This window comes from Prionailurus bengalensis, chromosome C2, assembly GCF_016509475.1.
Source record: "Prionailurus bengalensis isolate Pbe53 chromosome C2, Fcat_Pben_1.1_paternal_pri, whole genome shotgun sequence".
In the NCBI taxonomy this organism is placed as follows: domain Eukaryota; kingdom Metazoa; phylum Chordata; class Mammalia; order Carnivora; family Felidae; genus Prionailurus; species Prionailurus bengalensis.
This window is the reverse complement of record NC_057350.1, coordinates 155,716,336-155,738,635: the sequence shown is the minus strand read 5'-3', so window position 1 is coordinate 155,738,635 and position 22,300 is coordinate 155,716,336. Positions and strand designations below refer to the sequence as shown.

The window sequence follows — 22,300 nt, the reverse complement described above, 5'->3', positions numbered from 1 at the left end:
GACTGTGCCGAGCGAAAAGTAGTTCTCAGGTATTCGGTGGCCTGCTTTGAACAAAAGAAGTGTAGGCTATAGAATATGTCCATCTTCTGTTTATTGTTTGTTTGAAGAAACAAGGTAATTTTGATCAGGACTGTGTGTGTGTGTGTGTGTGTGTGTGTGTGTGTGTGATCTGTGTTATACAGGTTGGGGCTGTTGGAGAAGGGTTCACTATACACACACGTAGTACCTACAGTGTGATCTCAAATGTGCAATCGGTTTGGAGGGAGCAGTATTACCGGGGCCTGGTTGCTCCCACCTACGGTTTTGCTGTAGGCGGCAGAATTAGACCTGCTTCCAGAGCTCTCTCCCTTCCTTGCATCAAGATCCGTCATTAGGGTTGTCAGCACTTGAGCACCGGTGCCTTGGGAAAAGTTTGGGGTTGTACCTGAAGATGAAATGTATAATGACCAGCTGGTCTTCTTGGTGTAGTTCTTGTGACTTGTGGATCTTAACCTTTCTGATAGCGGAGAGGTCATTAGCATGTCGTCGTGGCTTTAGGAGAGATAGAATGGGTCATATGGTAGAAAGACAGGTTGTAGTTTACTGGCCAAAGGTGTTTGGTTTCCGTTGAAGCGCATACTTAACAGGCTAGATTGTGATTATCGGTACCAATCTTCAAGCAATAGATCGGATTCCGCCCTGAGAAGTGGTTGCATACCTAATACATTTTACCCCGCAGCTGGACTCCTTTCAACCTCCCAGCCTGTCTAGATCCCACAGCATTTCCGGGAGAGCACAGTGCTCTCTTCCCACCCTCCTGCCCTTTAAACCAGGAAGGTGAAAAAACCAAAACCCAAAAACCAAAAAACCAAAAAAACGGCATTTCTTTACACATACAATGCGTATTTAGTCATTCCATACCAGTTAAAGCACACTGATCACTCTGGACCTTCTCAGCAAGTAAAATACTATATTTGCATATAAGCTTAAATGGAATGTTTTTATACACAGCATTGTAAGCAAAAAGCCTTTCATGCCAAGAAGCAATAATCACATTCAGCAGTTTGCAAAGAAAACATTACTTTCAGACCATTGTTACTGCTTCATTTGGAACTCATGAATCAAACCATTATTTGAATATTATAGTGCAGATTGGATTTACCCTCATTAAAACGAACACTAATGTAAATGTTGGCTCAATATTCACTGGCAGGCCTTTAGGTTTTGACTCCCCAGAAAGGTACGAGCGATGATAATAATAGATTATGACATCTATAGAGTGATTTACCCGTGCCTGGCATTGGGCTTGACCCTCCCAAACACTTTAAGATAAGAATTGTTACTTTCCATTCTTACAACGAAACAAACCAGGCTTCTGTCTTAGGCGTGTTAAGTACAGTAAAACCTCGGATTGCGAGTAACTTGTTCTCTGAATGTTCCGCAAGACGAGCACACATTTCTAATAAATTTTAACTTGAGAAACGAGCGATGTCGTGCAGTAAGAGTGGCACGTGATTGCTCAATGTCACATGATCACAACTGGGCCGACGGTTCTTGAAATTCGCTTTGGTATACGAGTGCTTTGTATTACAAGCCTGTTTTCAGAACTATGCTCGCAAACCAAGGTTTTACTGTAATTTGCAAAAGGCCCACTCTTAGTAAGCTGTAGGGATGAAAAGACACAACAATGTGTGTTTTGAAAACGCCAGACCTTTGTTAGCCCCGCTTATCAGCATTTACGTGGGAATTGTTTAAAATTTAGTGTAATTATTGAAACTATTGCTCCGTTAAATTTCGTATGCTAGTTCACGTCCGTTTTATATCAAGTTATTGGATTATTCACATGCATTGTGTTTTGGGGGGCGTGGAGCTTTGGTCATTGGGTGTTTGGAGGGCGCACTCTATCTATGAAAGGTTCACTGATAACCTAGCCCCTTTTTAAAGAAAATTTTCATTTGTGGAAATTCTCAATTTACAGGTAAACTTGCAGAAATATGCATGTTTTTTTAGCTGAATATATCCGTCTGATGTGTATGCCTCTGGGGTACTGTCGCCAATACCATGGACAGTACTGTTCAGAAATGGCTGAATTCACAGGCAGAGAAGACAGCATTCTAGGTCTTAAGGCATATGATTTCTTTCTCTTTTTCCAATTTCATAATTTCTCCTGTTTTTACTCATCCTTATCTTTTTTTTCCTCTACCGTTATTATTTGGGTTCTCCATTTAGAGAGGGGGAAAAAAGGTCTTCAGATTGAACACTGTCACTTACTTATTACAATTAGAGTATGATTATTAAATGCAAGTCTCTGTGTATATAGATCAACAAGGACATAGCATTAAAAAAGGGGGGATTTTTGACAAAATGCCACAACGAAGTATCCATTGTAGATTATAAAATAATACAGGGCGTGAAAGAAAGTATTCAAAAGATAAGAATATTTTCATTGTTCACAATCCAGTGGTTATATACAAACCACTTGTAGGTTGCTGATTTGGTTTCCTATCTTTCTAAACCAATAGCTTTTATTATTTTGTTGATGAGATGCTATTTATTATAATAATCACAAATGTATGAAAGGTTAGCAGTAAAAGTTGCCCATTACCCTACCATCCGGAGAAAACTGCTGCTATCGCTATTCTTATTAAATAGTATGGTTTCAACGTATATGTGAGCGTAGTATGTCCTTCTATACGCCGCTTTTCTCCGTTAGTCAATAGCCTCGGATATCATCTAATAAAGCTACGTGTCACATGTGGAGATACGTTAAGCTACTTAATCAGTCCACCATGGATTTCCACTGTTTTGCTGTCTTGAACAGTGAAATTGTGCATTCACTTGTTACTATTTCTTTGGACTCATTCTTAGAAATGCAGTCGCTCTGTCAAGGTGGATAGATACCGCCAGGGGTCTTAATGCACATAACTTGTTTTCCAGGGTGTTGGCACCAATAAGAGGAGGGGCCTCAGAGACCTTTGCTGACTTTGAGTAGTCTGCTTAATTTTGTTGTTGCTCACGAATAGCCTTAGGTTAAAGGAGAGTCAAGGCGTGTCCCACGTTAGCTTCCACGCCTCTGTTTATGGATACGGTACAGCCGAGACAGAGAAGAATAAAATGAATTTGTCGGACACATAGAAAATTGAGAACATGAGTTGGCAAGATGCTTGAAAGATGTTGGAAGCCGGATGCTTAGCACCGCGTTTGTGGGGTTTGCAAGGTGTGCTCTCATTTAAGAGAGAACAGGATGGTGTGAAATGACCAAATGGCGGTGGAAATTGTGAAAGAGTTGAAGAGGGATGTAGCAAATTGCGAACTGGCTGAAGGACGTAGCACTTTATTTTTGAAATAAAAGACATCAGCTATAAATGTTTTAATTGGAGATTTGAAAGTATTGAGGGAAAGTGCTTCCTAAGCTCCTCTAATCTGTTCGACTATTAAAATATTTTTGATAGGTGTCTTACACCATCAAAATATTTTATCCTGTTGTGCACAGAAACCTTTCTTTGTTCAGATACTTATGCATATTGATGACTGTCTTTCAGTTATTCGGTATGAAATTCAAAGGCTTCCGTTTGAGCCCCGTCCATGTTTAGTAGAATTGAATTCTTCATCTGTGTGTGTATAGAGTGGGGGGGGGGGGGGAGAGGGATTAAGCTTAACTCTTTGCAAGACAAGTAATAAATTTCATCTCAAGTACCAGGCGGTAAAATATTTCCAGATCAAAAAGATTTTTGAAAATAATAATGAGTGCTCATCTATTTTAAGTTTCAAGAGGTGGGGGGAGCCTAAAATCATCATCGATTGACCAGAAGACAGAGTTTGAATGTCTTACTGGGTGTTTCGCTCAGCCGCACTGCCTCTCAGTTGATGAGCTGTGTCTGATAAGAAACAATGAGGACTTACTTCGAAGTTTTCAGGGTTTCTATTGGGGATGCCAGGACCCTGGCTGGAAACGCCAGTACTGTTCCCCACGCACGAGCAATGAGATTCGTGGTTGGTATCTACTACAAACTGTACCTTAAGAAGAAACGATCTTTTCATCAAGGAGAAACGCTAACTTCCTTTTCTTTGCTTTTTGACGATGATACGGAGAACACCAGAAATAACAGCTCAGGGACTAAAGTCCGTCAGGAAAGAACAGTGAGGCGTGTGTTATCGTGCATGGCTGTGAGATACGCAGTAAACTCTAGTTATCGTGAATTTAATCAATACCATGACCTTTTGCAGCTTTGAGGAGTTTGTCTTAGAGTTCCATTCTCATATTGATACACTGAAAGTTATCTGTTCCCATTTTACACAAAGGGCCATCATATCTTTTCAGTTCACTCATTTTATGGTTGAGAAATAACATTGCTATGATGTTAAATTAGTGGCAAAAAGGGTTTTTAAAAGCTCTAATATAATGGTGCATTACCGGTAATTTGTAGTTTAATCACATGCGGTGCTTCAGGTGTATGCTTTAGTCTGCATGAGTTTCAACCGCAAATTGCCCTTTTGCGCTAGAGTAATAGATAATTCTCGATAAAATCAACCTGGGACAATCTTACGAAGTGTTGTTTTTTTTTTTTTTCTTTTTGCACAAACTGCCAATGGTTACTTTATAACCACTCAACATATTTTCGGAGAATCATGAAAATACCAATAATTGGGACTAACTGGTAGGTTCTCAAGTTTGAAAAAAAATAAACAAGATATTTTTTGAAAAGCTATTATTATGGAGACTGCACTTTGCATAACATATATGTTAGAATGAGAAATATTCTTGCTCTAAATCACATTTGCATTATTGATTAAAGCCGGGTCCTTTGACTATTCTTTTCTTATGGGATGGATGTGTTTTTTCCTACACATGTGCTGCTGTGAGAAACAAATCAACCAGCACCATGAAAAAATGCAAATGAAATTTCAAAAACTAATGCTCGAATAGCTCTTGTAACTATAATGACACTGTAAACCAGAGGCTTCCAAACTAGAGACGCTAAGATTCTCATTTCCACCTCTCTTCCCAAAAGAACCTCAAAATTTAAAACCTATCTTTTTTTAAGTAACATGGTTCTGGTTTGTCAACTTGAACCAAAGCATAAATTTGATTTTTAAAGATCTTCTTCATGTTCTAAATTTGAATTTATGCTCCTACTAACCAAACTCTCTCTTGTTCTGTTTTATAATTTAAAAATTTATGACTGCATATCTGATTCAGCGACTCTTTGATCTGTCCCTGAACTCCAGTGATTCCTATATAGCGCTATTAAATTTTCATTCATTCACACATTGATTAGTTTATGTATTCAGCCAAATGCTTCCCGTATTCCAGGCACCGTGTGAGACACTAAGAATTAAGTATTGAAAAAACAAGGTCTCAACCCACATGGAACGCACATTCTCACCCTGGTTAGTATGCTGAAATCTCAAAATGGTTTTCCTCTTAAAGAAGAACTTCATCTAAAGCAAATTCACCTTATGCTCGTGACTCGAAAAGTTCACCCTCCCAGACCACTTTTTATCTAAATGAACAGTTACAGGCTATTAGCACCCAATCCAAGAAATGGATCTGTAAACTTAGCAGCAAGCAAAGCATTTCATCTACTGGAATTCACCAGGCAGCAGAGTTCAGGAATATCAGGAGAGATTTTTCTTAGCATGGATATAGTCAGCGTCTGTATTTAAGTTGATACCCAGTTTTGCTTGCCACAGAAAAAAACACCGTAACATCCAAGTGTCGGCTGACAATTTTAGGATGCTTTAAAAAAATTCCCGGAGAGGGGCGCCTGGGTGGCTCAGTCGGTTAAGCGTCCGACTTCGGCTCAGGTCACGATCTCGCGCCCCGTGAGTTCGAGCCCCGCGTCGGGCTCTGTGCTGACTGCTCGGAGCCTGGAGCCTGTTTCAGATTCTGTGTCTCCCCCTCTCTCTGCCCCTCCCCCGTTCATGCTCTGTCTCTCTCTGTCTCAAAAAGAAATAAACGTTAAAAAAAATGTAAAAAAATTGTTAAAAAAAAATTCCCGGAGAACCGTAATCGTGGACAGTGGCCTGTGAGTACTCACGCTAACCTTGTAAGACTGTCCAGCGGAATAAGAAGCGTGCGGTGACCAACACCGAACGAACCATGTTGAATTTCTCCACCGCAAATGGCCTTTGCACTGTAAAGTGCAAGTTTACTTTGTTCTCTTGGCGTTCCGATTTTAAAATGTCATATTTGCACTTCCAGATGGCTTGTTCTACTATATTTTACATTTTAATTGCGGTGGAAAACATTTACATTGATCTTTTGGGTGAGGTGATGCAGGCTTTTTAGTTCTTCTTTGTGGGGCTTGAGGGCCTCTGGCCCACTGTGTGCCGTATAAGCAGAGCGACCGAATCCCATGCCATCTCTGCAAGGATGTGAAGAGGCTGTTTGAGGCCTGTGGCTTGCTGGGAAAATCTATAAACCTGCAGTCAAAAGGATCACGGGGGGATGGTTTCTCTATCTATGAAAGAAGCGTAAAATATTTGTTCTTCCTGCCTCAGAGTTGTCCCGTAAGGATTGAGAAAGACGATGCTGACCCTTTGCAAAAATTACACACAGTTCCGGAAGCTGTAACTGGTATCGTTCCTACTTTCTGGTAGTGTCTGCTCACCGATACCAGTATGATTCACGTACACGTATTTAAGAAAAAGACGCATCCCATCCGGACTTGAGCCATACACTGAAAAAGATCCCTTTGTTTTCAACGTGCCGTTTGCTTCTTTTGGAGCGAGAAGGGACACTATGAGATTCCCTTAATTACTGGTCAGCCATATTAAACAACAGCCAGTGTGAAGGCGCTTTCCAATAACTGAATGCGTAATGAACCCCGTAGAGATAGAGGAGACCCACTGGGCTTCAGAAGTAATCCATCAGCCATGGCAGAGGGGCTTTAATGAGAGTCATCAATTACAACTCCTTCTAAACGTGGGACAAACACTTTAGCACGTCCTCTGGGGATGAACCCGTGCCCAAGCCATTCATTGAGTTCTGTGGCATGCGGTGACGAGTGTGGGAAATTAACAAGGACATGGGGCCCTTTCCAGTAATAATACAAAATGATTAAGAGGACCTACAAAAAAGAAATCAATTGACTAATCAATAGCGTGTAACTGCTTGGAGCATTTTCCCCCTGCTAATCAGCCATTAAGCTGTTTAAACTAAATATGTCCAGTTTCCCCAATTACTGCACTGATTTACAAGACAGGGTCAAGGATGTCAGACTCTACTGGAGTCAGATTCCAGAGCGTTTGTCATGGGGAAAGATGGAAGTAATTTATAGGTGATCCACCCTCACTATGGATTCTGAGGGCTCTTGAGAGGGACGATGTGACAAGACCTGTCCTCCTGTCGCAGACATTGGTGAATTCACGTGGTCTGCCCAAGTTCTCAACGTGCGTATTTGTTTGACAATACGGCTGGGAACTTGACTGCATTCAGGAATGACGGAGGTCAACATATCGAAAGAACACACACCTAGACGCTATACATGTTCAGGCCTGAAAAGTGTTTTCTTCACTTCAGCCGTGGTGAGGAACACGCGGCCAACAAGACTTCGAATTCGAAGCCACAAACGGTATCCTGACGACACCCCCTGTCTAATGCCAGCAGTCCTGGTGCCCAGACCACCTGTAGCTTCTTTTTTAAGTTGAATGCCACTGTGGGGGAAAAAGCAACACTGAGAAAATGACTTGAACCAGGGGCGAGAACTTTTTTATTGATATGTTTTACTTTGCTGGCAGACCAGAGCAAAGGTTTTGTGAACATTTAAAAGATGAAAAAGGTGAAGAATCCCAGAAGCGGTTTATCTTGAAGCGAGATAACTCTAGTATTGATAAAGAAGACAATCAGGTTGGTTCTCAAGTTTGAGAGTGGCTGACGTTGTTGTTTTTGAAGGTGGGCTGACTTATGTTCTTGTCCTTCTGTTGTCCCCGGCCCCTTTCCCCAGCCCCCCCCCCCGCCCCCCGCCTCCGAGGCGACTGTCCTCTCTCTAACCTCCTTGCCTCCCTCGCTCCCCCTTTGGCATTCAGTGGGTAGCCGAGAAAATCTGTCCCGATTGCTTCAGCAATGGCTCTGTGTGTCGGGCTGCATGGGGGGTGCTTGGCACAGCTTTTGCAGCATGTGTTGGTGAGGGGGGTGCGGGGTTGGGACGCCACTGGCCCGAGGTGTCGGGAAAAGCTTTGTCATCGCATTTCCAGATGCCTGTGTAACTATGGCAGTAATTCGCTCCCACAGCTTTGTCCTTCAGTTGTGCACACTCAGCTGGATTCTCAATACGGACCGATGACCAACTGGTGTAGCCGTAAAGAACAAACCTTGTTATGGTGAGGACAGGTGGATTTTGCAACTCTCCTAAAATAAGTCTTCACGCAAGGGAATCGAGTTCGTGTTTTAGTCTCCCCTCCACCCCTTCTCCTTCCCACGTTTTACTGCCCATGTAAACTGTCTGCTTGTTTTGCATGAACCGTAGCAGAACATTCTCCTTTTGTGTATTTTGCTTGTGACAAAACATTACCTTGTCCTAGAGTAAGGATTCATGGTACTTCGGCAAGGGGAGAGAGATTTGCTCAATCTCTTCTCCAGACGGGGGTTATTGGGGGTGGGGGAGTTGGGATCCGGGGTGATCAGGAAGCTAGCTAACTAAGTGAATGACAAAAGAAAATAAAGTTAAAACAATAATACGGACGGGAGAGAGTTATCTGCTGCCACCTCAATCGCCCATTGTGTCTCTGACAATCCAAATAGATTTTTTTGAAAATAGACTTTGCTTTAGAATTCTTGAAGGTAAGACAATCTTGCATCTCCCCCAAGTTATCATTTTAATGACTCTGTGAGTCACTAAGCCAGTGCGCGCATCTCTGACGCACTTAAAAAAAGATCCCTGTTCTTCACCCATATCTCGGTTCTTCGCACCCCCACCGCCACCACCATGGAGCTGTAAGCAGCTCCCATCGACTCCGAGACATGTGCCTGTGTCGTGTACTGAGTGGGTGTTTGTTGAATGAACGGATGAAGGTGGTTAGCGCAGAGCCTTTTGTGAGGAATGGGACGATGGGAGGGGAGGGGAGTTGAGACGCAGGCAGGGACACAGGTCCAGGGCTGAAAAAGAACAGTCCTCATGCTGGGTTCTTTGGATGGTGCCTTTAGATTCCTTGGTGTTGACCCTCGTCAACAAATTGAGACCCTTCAAATTCAGGGTCTGCTTCCTGTGCCAAACGCAGGGTGCAGGATCAGTCACCGAGGGAAGGAAAAACACCGGTTAGAACACGGAGACACTATGCCCACAGTTTCCTTTCTGCCCGTTACCTTCTTTCTTCCCTTGTTCCGTTCCCAACTGTTCCCGGTACCCAACTGTTCGCAGCCACGTCTTCCCTTAGCCGCCTTGAACTAGCCGCGTGCTCAACATCCCGCTTTCGCCTGAAGAGTCCCAAACGCGCAGGTTAGTTAGCAGAGGAGACGGAGTCCACCCCTGTGGCCCGCGTCCCGGCTGAACTGGCTGCACACCGGACACACGTCCAGGTGCTTTCATGCTGGAAACCGCTGGCCTCCGTGCGTCAGGCGGGGAGGCAAGCAGGAGCCGCAGACAACTGCCTCCACGTGTTAGGCACGCACCCCGCACACCGGCCCAGCCTCCTCCGGGCCCCGAGGGAAGGACACTCTTCATGCTCCATTTGTTTAAGCGAACATTTCTTATTCTCAGCTGACGGTTGCTTAACTGCAGATTTGCACCGGCTCAACTTGGATAACCGTACTGATTTCTTTCTTTCCGTTCAGCAAAACAGAGTGCATCCATTTAGAGATGACAGACGAAGTAAATCAATTGAAGAGAGAGAAGAGGAGTATCAGAGAGTGAGGGAGAGAATATTTGCACACGATGTGAGTAGCTGTTTTAATTGCCTCTTTAGTGTCTGGGGACAGCGAGCTGGCAGGACTCAGGAAGCTGGAGCCAGGGACAGATCGAACTGCAGCAAATCAGAGGTGTTTCTGGAGGAAGACCTCAGTGCAGGGAAGTGATGGAACAGTGGCCCAGGGTTGACTGTGTTCCGGAAGGCTATGACGGAAGGGGGGGCACCGATGTGATTCGGGTCGGTAGAATGGATCCTGAGTACAGAGCAAAGTTGCCGGATTGTTTTCTTGTTAATGTTTTTAAATGTTCATTTGTTTCTTTTTGAGAGAGACAGACAAGACAAAGCATGAGCAGGGTAGGGGCAGACAGAGAGGGAGACACAGAATCTGAGGCAGGCTCCAGCCCTGGAGGGCTGGAACCCACGAAGTGTGAGATCATGACCTGAGCTGAAGTCGGATGCTCAACTGACAAAGCCACCCAGGCCCCCCTGGAAGTTGCCAGATTTGAAGAAATGCCTTCACATCTGTGTTAGCCCGCAGACGGCCCAGTGTTGTCTTTTTTAATACGAAGGTCGTGCAGAGGGAAGACGTATATAAAAAAAGAAAGAAGGTTCTGTGAATCGCATACGTAAACACAGAATTTTCTGCCTTCTTCGCAGGTACAGGCATTGTCTTGTATCCGAGTTAAATGAGAATACTCCTCTTCCCCCTCAGTTTCGGATCAGATCAGGTCTGTGAGCGGTTCGTCAAGGGAATAACCATAGAGTGATTTCCTCTGTTCAAATCCCAGCAAAGCAAACGTGGTGGGGATTTATCTTCCTTTGACCCCCGCCCCCCTGCCCGTGGCCAAAATAAAATGCAGTGAAATTAAATGAAAGTGAAAAAGTGATTTTTACAAAGCCGGATTTAAATGCAAGCAGGTGCCATTAGCCTTTGCGTTCGATGCTGTCACTTGGCGGCCTCCGGACATGTCGCGGCTCTTCCCTCAGCAGAAGTAAAGGTGTGAGCTGCTTTGTGTAGTTCCTCGTGGCTCCTGCTGCCTTAGCTGGGCCTCCCGCCTCCCGTCGGGCTTTGCTCTGGAGGCCATTGCCAAGCCAGCGTAGAGACCTAGGCTCCACTGCGTAGCATGGAGAGGCCTTCTGACCTTGGAGTTTTCGGGCCCCAGCCAGTTTCCCTGGTCCTCCAGAGCACGCTGGCGCCTTCAACAGAAAACCTCAGAGGCAATTCTGACCCCACCGACGGTGCCTTTCTTCCCTGTCTACACGGGCTGCCTCTCTCTCTTCTAGATCGCCGCTGCCTGTCACGGGTGCAGGGAAATAGAACTTTAGTGATCGGATGATTTGGCTCAGAGCTCTGGAGTTGGCAGTGGGAGAGAGGCGGGTGGAGGTGGCTGTAGAAGGACATTGTCCACGTGCAAGTCTAGAATATTCTGCGTATGTGTGGGCTCCTTGGGCTTTTCGGACAGTCAGAGTTATTGATGGCGCAAAGCGCAGCCCGACCCATGGTAGGCTTTTCATCGTGTTTCCTGGATCCAAGGATAGAGTGATGAGGGGCTTGGAGGTGGTGTAGCCAGGCTAGCTGGGGGGGGGGGGGGGGTGCCCCCGGTGGACTGGAAGGCAGCGAGCCTGTGCCTGGCCGATGAGCTTCGCAGAGAGAGAGCTGTCTGACGGCTAGTTTGTCCTTTCTTCTCTTTCTTTCTTCCTCTCTGCCCGTCCTTCTCTCCCCCTGCCTGCCACGTGCACACACACACACACACACACGCACACTTCCCTCTGACTCTCATTCTAGCAAGTCATAAAATTTATGAGTGAGTTGTGTTGCAAAGCAAATCCTAATCACCCAGATAATCTACAAACATCGTGGTATTCTTTCAAAGTACTGCCATGCCACATTGCCAAACACTCTGGGGCTGGGTGGCCAGAGAACCACCCCTGATGCCTGCCTGTGAGGAGGGTGATTCTCGGGCTGCTGCCCTTTCGTGTGCACGTGGCCATGTCCCCAGAGAGGTCATCACAGGCGGGGGGGGGGGCCCGTGACCCCTGGTACACAGTGCATTTCCCTACAGCCCCAGCAAGGAACCCGGGTCTCCGGTAACAGACTGGAGGCAAAGCTGCTGTTCCGAGCCTCTATGACTAACTGCCGAATTAGCATATTTTTTAAAAGCAAAAGCAGATTGAAGTGTGGGGAGGCCTAAATGCCAAGCTATTGCCATAGCCTTTCCAATTCATGACACCAGCCATTCGGCAGCCTTCTTTGAAATGCGGTGGCTCCTTCCCTCTGCAGGAGTAGAGGTGTGAGCTCCTCTGATAGGCTCTCCGGTGACCAGCACTCTGGCTTTCCTAATTCAGGTGGGGCCCCTGCCCGGTTCTGGCACTACTTTTCCGCCTGATCTCTGGGGTGGGTTTATTTTTCATTGGTATCCTGTACCGGAGGATACTCACAGGCAGGCTTCAGAGATTAAAGCCAGTTCCTGACTTCATCTGCAAAACATTATGTCTGCGAGTGTGGGTACATTTTTGTAAGGGAAAGATCCGGATTGTTTATAAGTTTTCGTGACCCTTAAAAGGCTCAAAGCCGCTCTCCTAGAGGGAGAAACGATGCCTGATGCCTGTCTTCCTAGGCCTGCAGCTCTGGAGAAACAATGCAGTCCGAAGGCTGGTGTTCCCTGTGTTTTCGCTCTTAATCGCTACTCAGCAAACTATCCCCAAATTTGACAGCTTAGAACAAACAAAACGCTTTTTGCCTCACAAGTTCTGTGGGTCAGGAAACTGAGAGTAGCTTGGCCGGCCAGTTCTGGCTCACGGCCTTTTGTGAGGTTACAGTCAAGCTGTCAGCTGGGGCTGTGGTCTTCTGACGGACCCCCATGGTTATTGGCAGGCCTCAGTTCCTGGCTGGATGTACCAAGATCTCAGTTCCCACCATGTGGGCTTCTCCATAGGCTACGGAGCGTCTTGAAGACATGGTAACTAACTTCCCCAGAGCCAGTGATCCAAGAGAAAAAGAGCCCAAGGTGGCAGCGAGAGTCTCTTATAACCTAATCTTGGAACTGACACCTTGCCTTCTGTGTTCGGTTGGACACACAGACCAAACGCGGTGCCGTGTGGGAGGTACTACAAAACGTGAATGCCCAGAGGCAGGGATCATCGGGGGCCACCCTGAGTTAACAAGATGTCACTGTATCTTTTATTAACGCAAACGCAAAGACGTAACCAGCGATACGAACTTTCTTGAATACATGCAGTAATAAATCTTCCTTAGCACATACATAAAAACATTTTAGAGAGACTTAATTTATGTAACTCCGGATTCCCAAGTGACCGTTTCTGCTCTCTAGATTGTTGAGGTACACAAGGTAATAAATCAAATATAGTAAGTCAGTTGTAAAACCAATGCAAAGAATCCAGCATAAGGAATCTAAGTTACAAACGTACAGTCTTTTTCTTAGCTGGCCTTTAATTTAGTGTCTTCGTAATTTAAGAACTGAGGTCATGAAAGCAACTCCCCTTGCCAGCCTATTATTGTTTAAGCGGTGGAGTTATTCAAACAGGTTCAAATATGGACATATTTAGGTAGAGGTATTTTTTTCCTGCTGGAAGTTATAATAGAGTTACAGGGAAATACTCCCCGGTACTTACACTTCAGCAAAATTAAAATTTATTTGGGAAAACAAGTAGTGTTCTTGAAGAGTTTACAAGTGTATCTTGGTGTCTAAGGGGTGTGTGTGTGTGTGTGTGGGCGTGTGTGGGCGTGTGTGGGCGTGCGTGAGCGTGCGCTTTTTTTATGTAGGTCCACAATCAAAATATACAGATTATTTGGGGATTTTCTAGAAAGCTAATTTCAAATATAGTTTGAGAATTCGGGTGGCTTGAGATAGGACACATTTGTTATTTGACAATGAAGTTGTTGTAAGTCAAGGCACACTGCAATTTAGTTCTCAAATAAAAAAATAAGTGAGTTTTTGTAGTCAGAGATATTTGAAATATAACTGTTGTTTCCTTTGGCAAGAATTTCAGCTTATTTTATGATCACTTCAATGCAACGTTGCTGGCTTTGGCAAGGTTACGCTGATAAAGCAATGTATTTGGGAAAGACGTGTTTTGCCTGGAGGATGCTTTCTGAAGGATATTTATATATAAGTAGAGATTCTTGGAGGAGCTCATCCACGGTCTTCCTAGCACGTACCGGGATCCCTCTTCTGTGACAACCGACGAGAAGGCGTGTGGTGCACCCAGATTGGGGTGGGGTGTGGGAGAGAATTCTGTAACCCATTAGGCAAAATCGTTTTCTCCTTAAAAATTAAAAAAGAGCCCTTTATATCTGAGAATGCATATAAGTGACAGCTTTAAAAGCTGCACTTAATTACTATGACAATTTTGTCTTTCTCTGCTATTTAAATTTGCAAGTTATTCGCATAACTTTTTCAAAAAGTTTATTTTCATCAGCTACTGAATCACGGCCCGTAACCGTATCTGTCCTATTTCTGCAAATGTGGCAGAAGAATCATGTGGTAGATTTTTAGGACCTTTGCACAAACATTGGAAAATACTCTTGAGATACGTTTTTTGGGAAAGTTATCTTTGACTTGCAGGTGCCTTATTATTATTATTATTATTATTATTTTTAATTCAAAGAGTTAGGGCAGCTTAACTTTCCCCCGAATACGACTAGATTAATGAGTCTGAAGAGGTCAGTATGTCTTTGATCAACTCCTTCAAAGAAGCAGAGTGTCATGCCAATACCCGGCATGAACCGCATAAACGTAATTGACCTCTTTCCGACCACGTGAGCTGAGTAGTCGGAGACTATGGAGCTCGGAATGTGTACCCGAGACCATTAGTTCCATGACTTGACTCAAACCAGGAGTAAAACCAAGCTAAAGGAGGCAAAGACAATGGAATATTTTGCTTACTATAAAGAGATCTTGGCAGGAATGATGCCAGTGGTACATAGATTGTCCACGTTTTTGTTTACGCACATAAACATCGAATTAAAAAGAAAGATTTTCTGTAAAGCTTTTTTTTTTAATCGGATTTTTTTTTCTTTTTGTTAAATAAGATGCTTTGCGCTTGATTTTCAGGATGTCTGTTAAACGCACAAAGGTTAAAAGAGAAGTGGTTCTAGAGATGCCCTTGCTGAGACGCTCAGACCACTGAGGAAAGCACGTTAGGTCCAAAGTTAGCCCTTTGATTTAGTGGAAGGAAATGACTTCTCCACCAAAATGTACAGAGAAACCAATATCCTGCTTGCCTCTCTGAGTAGTGGTTACATTAGCTGATCATTGAATTTAAGAATTCAATATTGAGAGGTCCTTATTTACTTTAGTTTCATTTTCTCTTGAATCGGACCTGTTAGGTCTCGAGTGATCCCTTGAGCAGGCCATTTATTCATCATTTAGAAACTCTGCACATAGAATGCGGGGTGTACATTTATGTTTCGCAACTCAGTACTTTGAAAACGGTTTTAGGTGAATTCCTAAACACAGTCACTGTGTTAGAGGACCATTGCACTATATTGCTTCGACTTCTCTTTTTCTGCTTGTTCAAATTGAATCAGATCTGTCTTTCCCCAGCACATAATGATAATAGAATTTTCTCTTCCCTGCGAGTGTATTAAACACGTGAGAGAAGAGCAGTGATAGCTAGGGGGACAGAAGCTAAGAAGAAAGTCACGTTGTTGTTGTTGTTTTTTTTTTTTCTGGGTGAAAAACAAAACAGAACATTAGACGGAGCTTGGCATCGTTTTTCCGAATTAACTTCATTTTGTTCTCAATTGTCTCCGCGTCCCCTCCCCCCCCCCCTCCTAAAATGGATTGAGGGCATGTCTTCAATCTTCAGTGTCTTGCAGCCAATCTGTTTATTTCACCAGAGTCTGTCATTCCCAGGTAACAATTGCAGGTTTGTGGTCCTCTGACTGTCCGGTCTCAGGTTGATCGTGCTCAGCGCACGCTTTCTGCCTTGATTTGAACCAGTCTTTTGGCTCTGGTCGGGGGCCGCATCTCCGCAGCCCCGGAATAAACCAGTAGCTCATTCACATCCCTCTACTTCTGACCTTGATGTCGAGCGGGCTAAATGTATTTGTAACCTGGAGACGCCCCGATGGGAAAGGGCTTGTGTGCTGAATGAGAATGGTTTACGCTTCTAACTCTAACCAATTTTTCCCTTTTCTGCTTCCACTTTTTCAAAACATAGTACCTATGTTTCTTCATTCTTTTCCTCTTGGAGGGGAAAAGTAGCTTTAAAATCAGGCAAGGAATTGGGATCCTTCGGCACATCCAGAACGTCTGATACAATGCCTTCTTTTCTTTTCTTTTCTTTTTTTTCCAGTCAGTTTGCTCCCAGGAAAGCCTTTTTGTGGAAACCAGGTAAATGAAATTGAAATTTGCTTTTTCGTGTCATTAGAGGAAAAAAAGTCTGTCGTGTGTGTCCTGTGTATTCATAGGTATATATCCCATATATAAGTGTGAGCTTGAATATATGTATAAGTAAATGCATATATCTCTGTGTACGCACTTATATGCACACGCGTATGTGTTATTTAGCATGCCTAAAAACCATTTACTTTGGGGAACTACTTCTCTGTTCTTTCCAAACGTCAGTGTGCACATTTTCTTTATTTAAAGCCTCAACTTCTGGTTCTTCCCGAGGTGGAATCCTGCTGCCTTCACCAGGCATTACAAAGCATGAATGAACTTGCAGTTTCATTGGCTTATGCACTAGGCTGTTAACAGTATTCGTATGTTGGGTATTATTAGCCACTTCCTGCGCCCCGTAATTCTATATAGCTATGCAGACAATAATTGGGATAAGATATTGTTTTAAGTTTCTCACTCTAACTTGGAAATCTAGCTAACCCGATCTAGAGTTGCTAACTTGGGAGTCAGGACGGGGCTAGTCGTTGTGAGATGGGTGGGTTCTACAACTTCTCTGAGGTCTTGAGAGGATGAGTTGAAGTTTTGCATATTTCGCATACGCTTTTTAAGAAATTGTTCTCAACTGGCATAGATATTTAAATGCTCCATTCATTCCACTGCAGCTTTTCAAGGGGAATTAAAGAATTCCACCTTAGCTGCATTAATCACGTTTGAGGGACATCAGAATGGGCAAGTTGGAATGGAAATATGGTATCCCTTCAAAGAGTGGTGCTTAATTTTATTTCAGGTGTCGGCTTAATGGGCGCCCCCGTAAAACTGATTAAAATAGAGGCTGTTTGATTAAAGTCTAGTACTTAGAGAAAATTTAAACCGGGCATTAGCGATGATTGGGGGGAAAAAAAGCTATCTTTAATATTAGCAGTTAGAAAGCTTCAAGTAACTAACCCCCTCAATTGAACAGCCTCTTCTAGAAGAACGGATGAAAGTAGAAAACACGTCTATAGAAGGCATTCAAAAACAACATCAAGATTCATACATATTTAAGTAAATATTCTCTATTTATAGTTAAATTAAGAAACTATGGGTGCTAACATCTTAGGGATGATTCTGACGCATTCTACAATTCTATATTCTAGCCCAAAGGATGGAGTGTTTATAATTCAGTTTAGTGGGAAACCTTATTCCCCAGTCATCCAGCCAATCATTCTCCATGCCTTATGCCCTAATTTTATATCTCCTTGGATTTTGTATAAAAAGAGTGCTAATGCACTCCCGTGTCCCTTAAATTCAAATTGAATCATATTAGTCAGTATAGTAATCGGTCCCATACATGCATTGCATATGAACAATTCTTGATATTTCCAAAAAGCAAAAATCTGATTGAGTGGATTCCCTACAAAAGTAAATACATTTCTTGGATACCTGTCTTTGGAATGTCAGGATTTCACTATGCCCAAGAAGAAAAGATAACTTTAATATTACCCAAGGGAAAAAAGAATCACAACTTTTAATGTGTTTAATTACATGTCTGATACATCCCTACCGATTTCTGTTATCTTCCTCGCCTCTCCCATTCCTTCTGTTTCTTCTTCCTTTCCTGCTTATCTGGTATCAGCGCCTTAATCCCAGGATAGGGAAACGTCATGCAGTCATTGGTTTATTATTGCAAAAATTCAACAGCATGCACATAACGCATAGTCTATGGGGTTGATCTGAAAGCAGGTATGTGACAATGTAGGACACACCCATTTAGCATAGGAAATTCAGTGTCAGTAGGTTTTATATCATAAAAACCGTGTTTTTCATTTCCAGTAGGCTCTTGGAAGACAGTAACATATGCAATGAGACCTATAAGAAAAGACAGCTCTTTCGGTTGGTATGGTTTACTTTTTTTAAACTGTGTTTTCAGCTTCTGTGGCAGAATCAATGTTAAATATAAATGTATTAGTGTAAAGTATCTGTTCATGAAATAAACATGTTCGGTTATATCTTTGTAAAAGCTTGTTACAAAGCTAGTGCTGAAGCCGTATTCGATAATGTGGGATATGGGACCAGGAAAATATTGCTTTGTATATAATCCTTTAGGGTTCTCCTTCTGATTTGCTGTTTTGGGTGGAAGTTGTTTTGTTTGTTTGTTTTCCTTTTTCCCTCTCAAGAGGTCACTCTGGCAGCAGCTGATTTAACATTCCCGAGTCAACTGTGGTGAATTACACCAAGTTAAAATTTCTCCGATAGCTTGCAATGATATATACGTACCTGATATGGGAAAACAAACCAATGATAACTCCATTTGAGTAGCGGAATTTTTTATAGTCCTAAATATTTCTAACGATACTTTTTTCCAGCACAGGAAGGCACAGGATTGCTTCCAATTAGAATGAGTTACTTAAATCAAGGTCTGTGTGAGATAAGGGGACTGGTATATATGTGTTCATTACATACTAATATTATATATTTTAAGTTCTATATAGGCTAGCAGTTACATGAAATATATATATATACACACATACATATATATACACATATATATATTTAATATGTTACTGCTCTTACGAGTATTAGGATTCATCTCTGTTGTAGGAAAGAGAAAACTTATTTGTTCACAAACAAATGAAACCTCTTGCCCACTTAGAAGGGAAAAAAAAAAGACCAAGAACAGTAAATGGGTTGTGTGCTCAGAAAATATCTTTTTGCAGTCAATGTGAATTTCACACCTCAGCGTTAGAAAAGTTAGACTGATTTGTTCCCTTTATACTTTGGCAGAAATAAAAAAGATTTTTTCAAAATTTCCTGCACTTTTCCAGGTTGAACTACATAGGCCAATGCCTTACTCTGGTATTGCTAGACCCTTTACTTTCACACTTGTAGATTAAAAATAACAACAACAACAAAACGTTGCATTGTTCTTTTTAAAAACCCAGAGAAGAATGAGAATTTACCAGTCCTCCTGTACTTACACCATGATCTGGTTTCTTCAGGTCCATATAAATGAAATGTGAGTTCTTGCCCCCGATAGGCAAATTCGTTTTACATAGCCCCAAATCTGGTCCCCAGCCTGAACTACCGTGTACTCATAGCCATCGCAAATAGGAGTGCCATCAGCCACCAAGTCACCAAGCACAGAGACTCAGGATGATGACTGAGCACAGAGGCATCCACACGATAATAAAGCAACTCCAAGTATACATCATACTTAACTTGGTCAGAAAAATATCACTGATATTACTGAACATATCACTGAACAATATCAGTTCAGATATGAAGGAAAATAAATGTCATTAGTTGTATTAATCAGCACAAAAACAGTACTTAGAGTACGTGCTTTACGACCCCCCTGGGATCAGATTCTTGTTACGTACATGAGGGACGACCACTCTTGATGACCAGACATCTCATTACCATTGTCTTCCTGGTTTCCAGTAGGAAGGGACCAAGACTGAGCTTAGGAGGGACAGGAAAACACTTGTGGATATGTTTTTTTCTATGACGCCTATGATTCTATACCGAATAGATGTGGAAGTCAATTCTGGCCCTCGCCTTGCCAGTGCTAAGGTGAATAATCAATGGATAGACCTGTAAAAATACTGTTTCGGTGTATCAGTAGAGATCATAAATTAGAGTTAGTTGTATTACTGTGAATCGCATTCACGCTAATTCTAAAGCAGCAACTTAAATTCCCTCTTTGGGAATCTTGACAGATGCTGACTTGGGATGCCGCTTTGAGCTGGTGGAGAGTAGAGGTAGACGACGTTAAGGCGATCTTGGGTGGCCTTATTGGCCAAAGGGTGTGGCCCAAGTCTCGAGGAGTTAACCCATCGCCAGAGTGAAGCCTCCAAACTCCCGCACGCTCGTTTCCACCCAGGAGTAGCGGTGGACATTCCACTGCAGGGACAGGCTAAGCCACCCCGGCATTTCCACTAATGGAGGTGCACCACGCGTGGGGAGAGGGACACCGAAGCAGAGTTAGTGATCGTCACCTGCGTACGGAGAGCTTCCTTTGGATGCATCCTGTATGCTGCGGCTAAGGGCCACCCCAAATCTTTTCCTACCCCAAATATTCTAAACCAGCTCCGTGTGAGATTATTGTCACGGCCCTGGTGCGCTGACCGTTACGAAATAATGATTTTGCCCAGCATTGTCAAAGTCGGGTCAAATTAATCAGAATTAAACGCAAAAAGAATAAAGTTGATTTGGGAACTTGAAGACAGTCAGGAATGGAGCACCACACCCTTGAAAAGGTTATTTCCCCCCCCTCCCCCCTCCCTCCTCTGGCTTTCTTGAATTTCAAAGGAGTTTGAAGAACTCAAGCCACCTGGCCCTTGGGTGTGTGTGATACCTTCTACTCCCAGTCTGGTCTTTCCTGAGATCATCTTTCTGAAACCAGCAATCCCTGAGGTCCTAACAGAGAGAATATAAGTAAAATTGATAGAAGACAGGAGGGCACTGAGTGCTTTTCTGTGTGTGAGGTTTCTGCCCTCCCCTCATTTATGTGAAGTTGCAATCACAGACAAGCCTTTTCATTTTTATTATCTCTTGGATCCATTTACCTTCTTCAGTTCTTCTAAAACAAAGGAAAAGTTTAGTGAGTAAAGTGGAAACAACCCCTAAAGTTTTCTGTGTACCTTCTGTACAGTTTGGCTGGTGAGTGTTTCAATGAGACGCGCTCCTAACCTCTCCACGGTCTATTGTTGTGTTTAGAAGAGGAGACGACAGAACCAGGGATGACATCTGTGAGACTGGGACCAAGACTTGGGCAGGTCACGTTGCTCAGGGATAATGAAATTAGGGGTTGTACCCATTGCCCGTGATTTATGTTCCCTTTACTTACTTATAGTCCATGAGAACCTTAGAGTATTGTAATCATGTGTTATTTCCAACTGCAGGAAAAGCTATGAAAATACTAAGGCACCCTTTAAATAGATTGGAAACCAATGAAAATGCAAATTTCATCAACTTTCTCTATGAAACGCTGGTGATTTTGTGTCTTAGAGATCTTGTGGAGTCGTCAACATTCACTCCTGGGTATTGGATCTCTTCCCATACGTTCACTTTTTTTCAATTTGAATTTTGAACCAATGGGTTCTTTCACCGATGGAGCTTTTGTTATTTTCACTGATCCCCTGGAAAGTTTCGTGTCAGCATAGCGTTTACCCTGGTGGTGGTATTGTCTCAAGTTTTTCCACGTGAAAAGGAGCGAAAGACTCTTTCCTCTGCCCACGAAGGTTAAACTCACTGGGCAAAATTCACACCCTCAGTTAATGGAGTCAAACTGCTGTGATTCCTGTGCTGTCAAAGCCTTAATGAATTCAGATAGACATTTTATAAAGGTAGGAAACAATGAACGGCCTCCCCGGCTCTGGGTGCGTTTTCCCATGGTCCAAGTATTTCATGCTAAAGGGACACCCAAAACTTCTCTTCAGTGAGAGTTGCTTTTAGAATCATTCAAGATCATAATCGGTCCCAAACGTTGATTCATTGTTGACTTGAGTCAGGAGGGTTTATCCTCCTCTCCTCTCCCCAAGAGAAGTTAACAACTGTGTTTTATGCCATGTGGTTTGGTTTTTTTTTCCCTAATTGTTTCTCCTTCACCGGCAGAGGGATGGTGTGGCAGTTCTAGGTTCGGCTTTTCTGTTTGTAAACACCCACATTGTGTGTGACATGTGATCTGTCTACACATCAACGAGGTATTTGTGGCACTGTTTGTGGGGCGACGGGGTTGACGGAAAGGGTTGCAAGAAGGGTCTCGCGTAGACCGCTCTTCCAAGAAAGTTCCCGCCCTGTGCCCGTGCGGCTCGTGGAAGGTAACGCTGTCCCTGTGCATCTTTCTGATGGCTGTGCTCCAGGGGCAACAGAGACGGCTCGGGGAGAGCAGCCGGGAGTCGACAGAGCAGCTCCGAGAATGAGCTCAAGTGGTCCGACCACCACCGGCCCTGGAGCAGCACGGACTCTGATGGCTCCAACCGCAACCTCAAGCCCGCCATGGCCAAGACAGCAAGTTTCGGGGGCATCACGGTGCTGACCAGGGGCGACAGCACATCCAGTACCAGGAGCCCCGGGAAGTTGTCCAAAGCAGGTAGTTAGTACTGAATGGGTTTGTGTCCTGT

General features: G+C 43.5%; 1 protein-coding gene across 25 annotated transcripts in view; it reads left to right on the top strand.

Annotated features, from left to right (window-relative positions):
- The window catches only part of ARPP21 (cAMP regulated phosphoprotein 21), a 155,713-nt gene that overhangs the window by 59,381 nt on the left and 74,032 nt on the right, over positions 1-22,300 (top strand). For 10 of the 25 annotated variants that reach the window (XM_043595812.1, XM_043595823.1, XM_043595819.1 and 7 more), the window contains 5 exons: positions 7,723-7,831; positions 9,755-9,856; positions 16,150-16,187; positions 18,009-18,068; positions 22,040-22,272. In XM_043595812.1, the coding sequence (XP_043451747.1) occupies positions 7,723-7,831; positions 9,755-9,856; positions 16,150-16,187; positions 18,009-18,068; positions 22,040-22,272 (542 nt within the window). The remainder of the gene's footprint in view (positions 1-7,722; positions 7,832-9,754; positions 9,857-16,149; positions 16,188-18,008; positions 18,069-22,039; positions 22,273-22,300) is intronic. The other 15 variants (XM_043595829.1, XM_043595825.1, XM_043595814.1 and 12 more) reach the window with 12 other exon arrangements.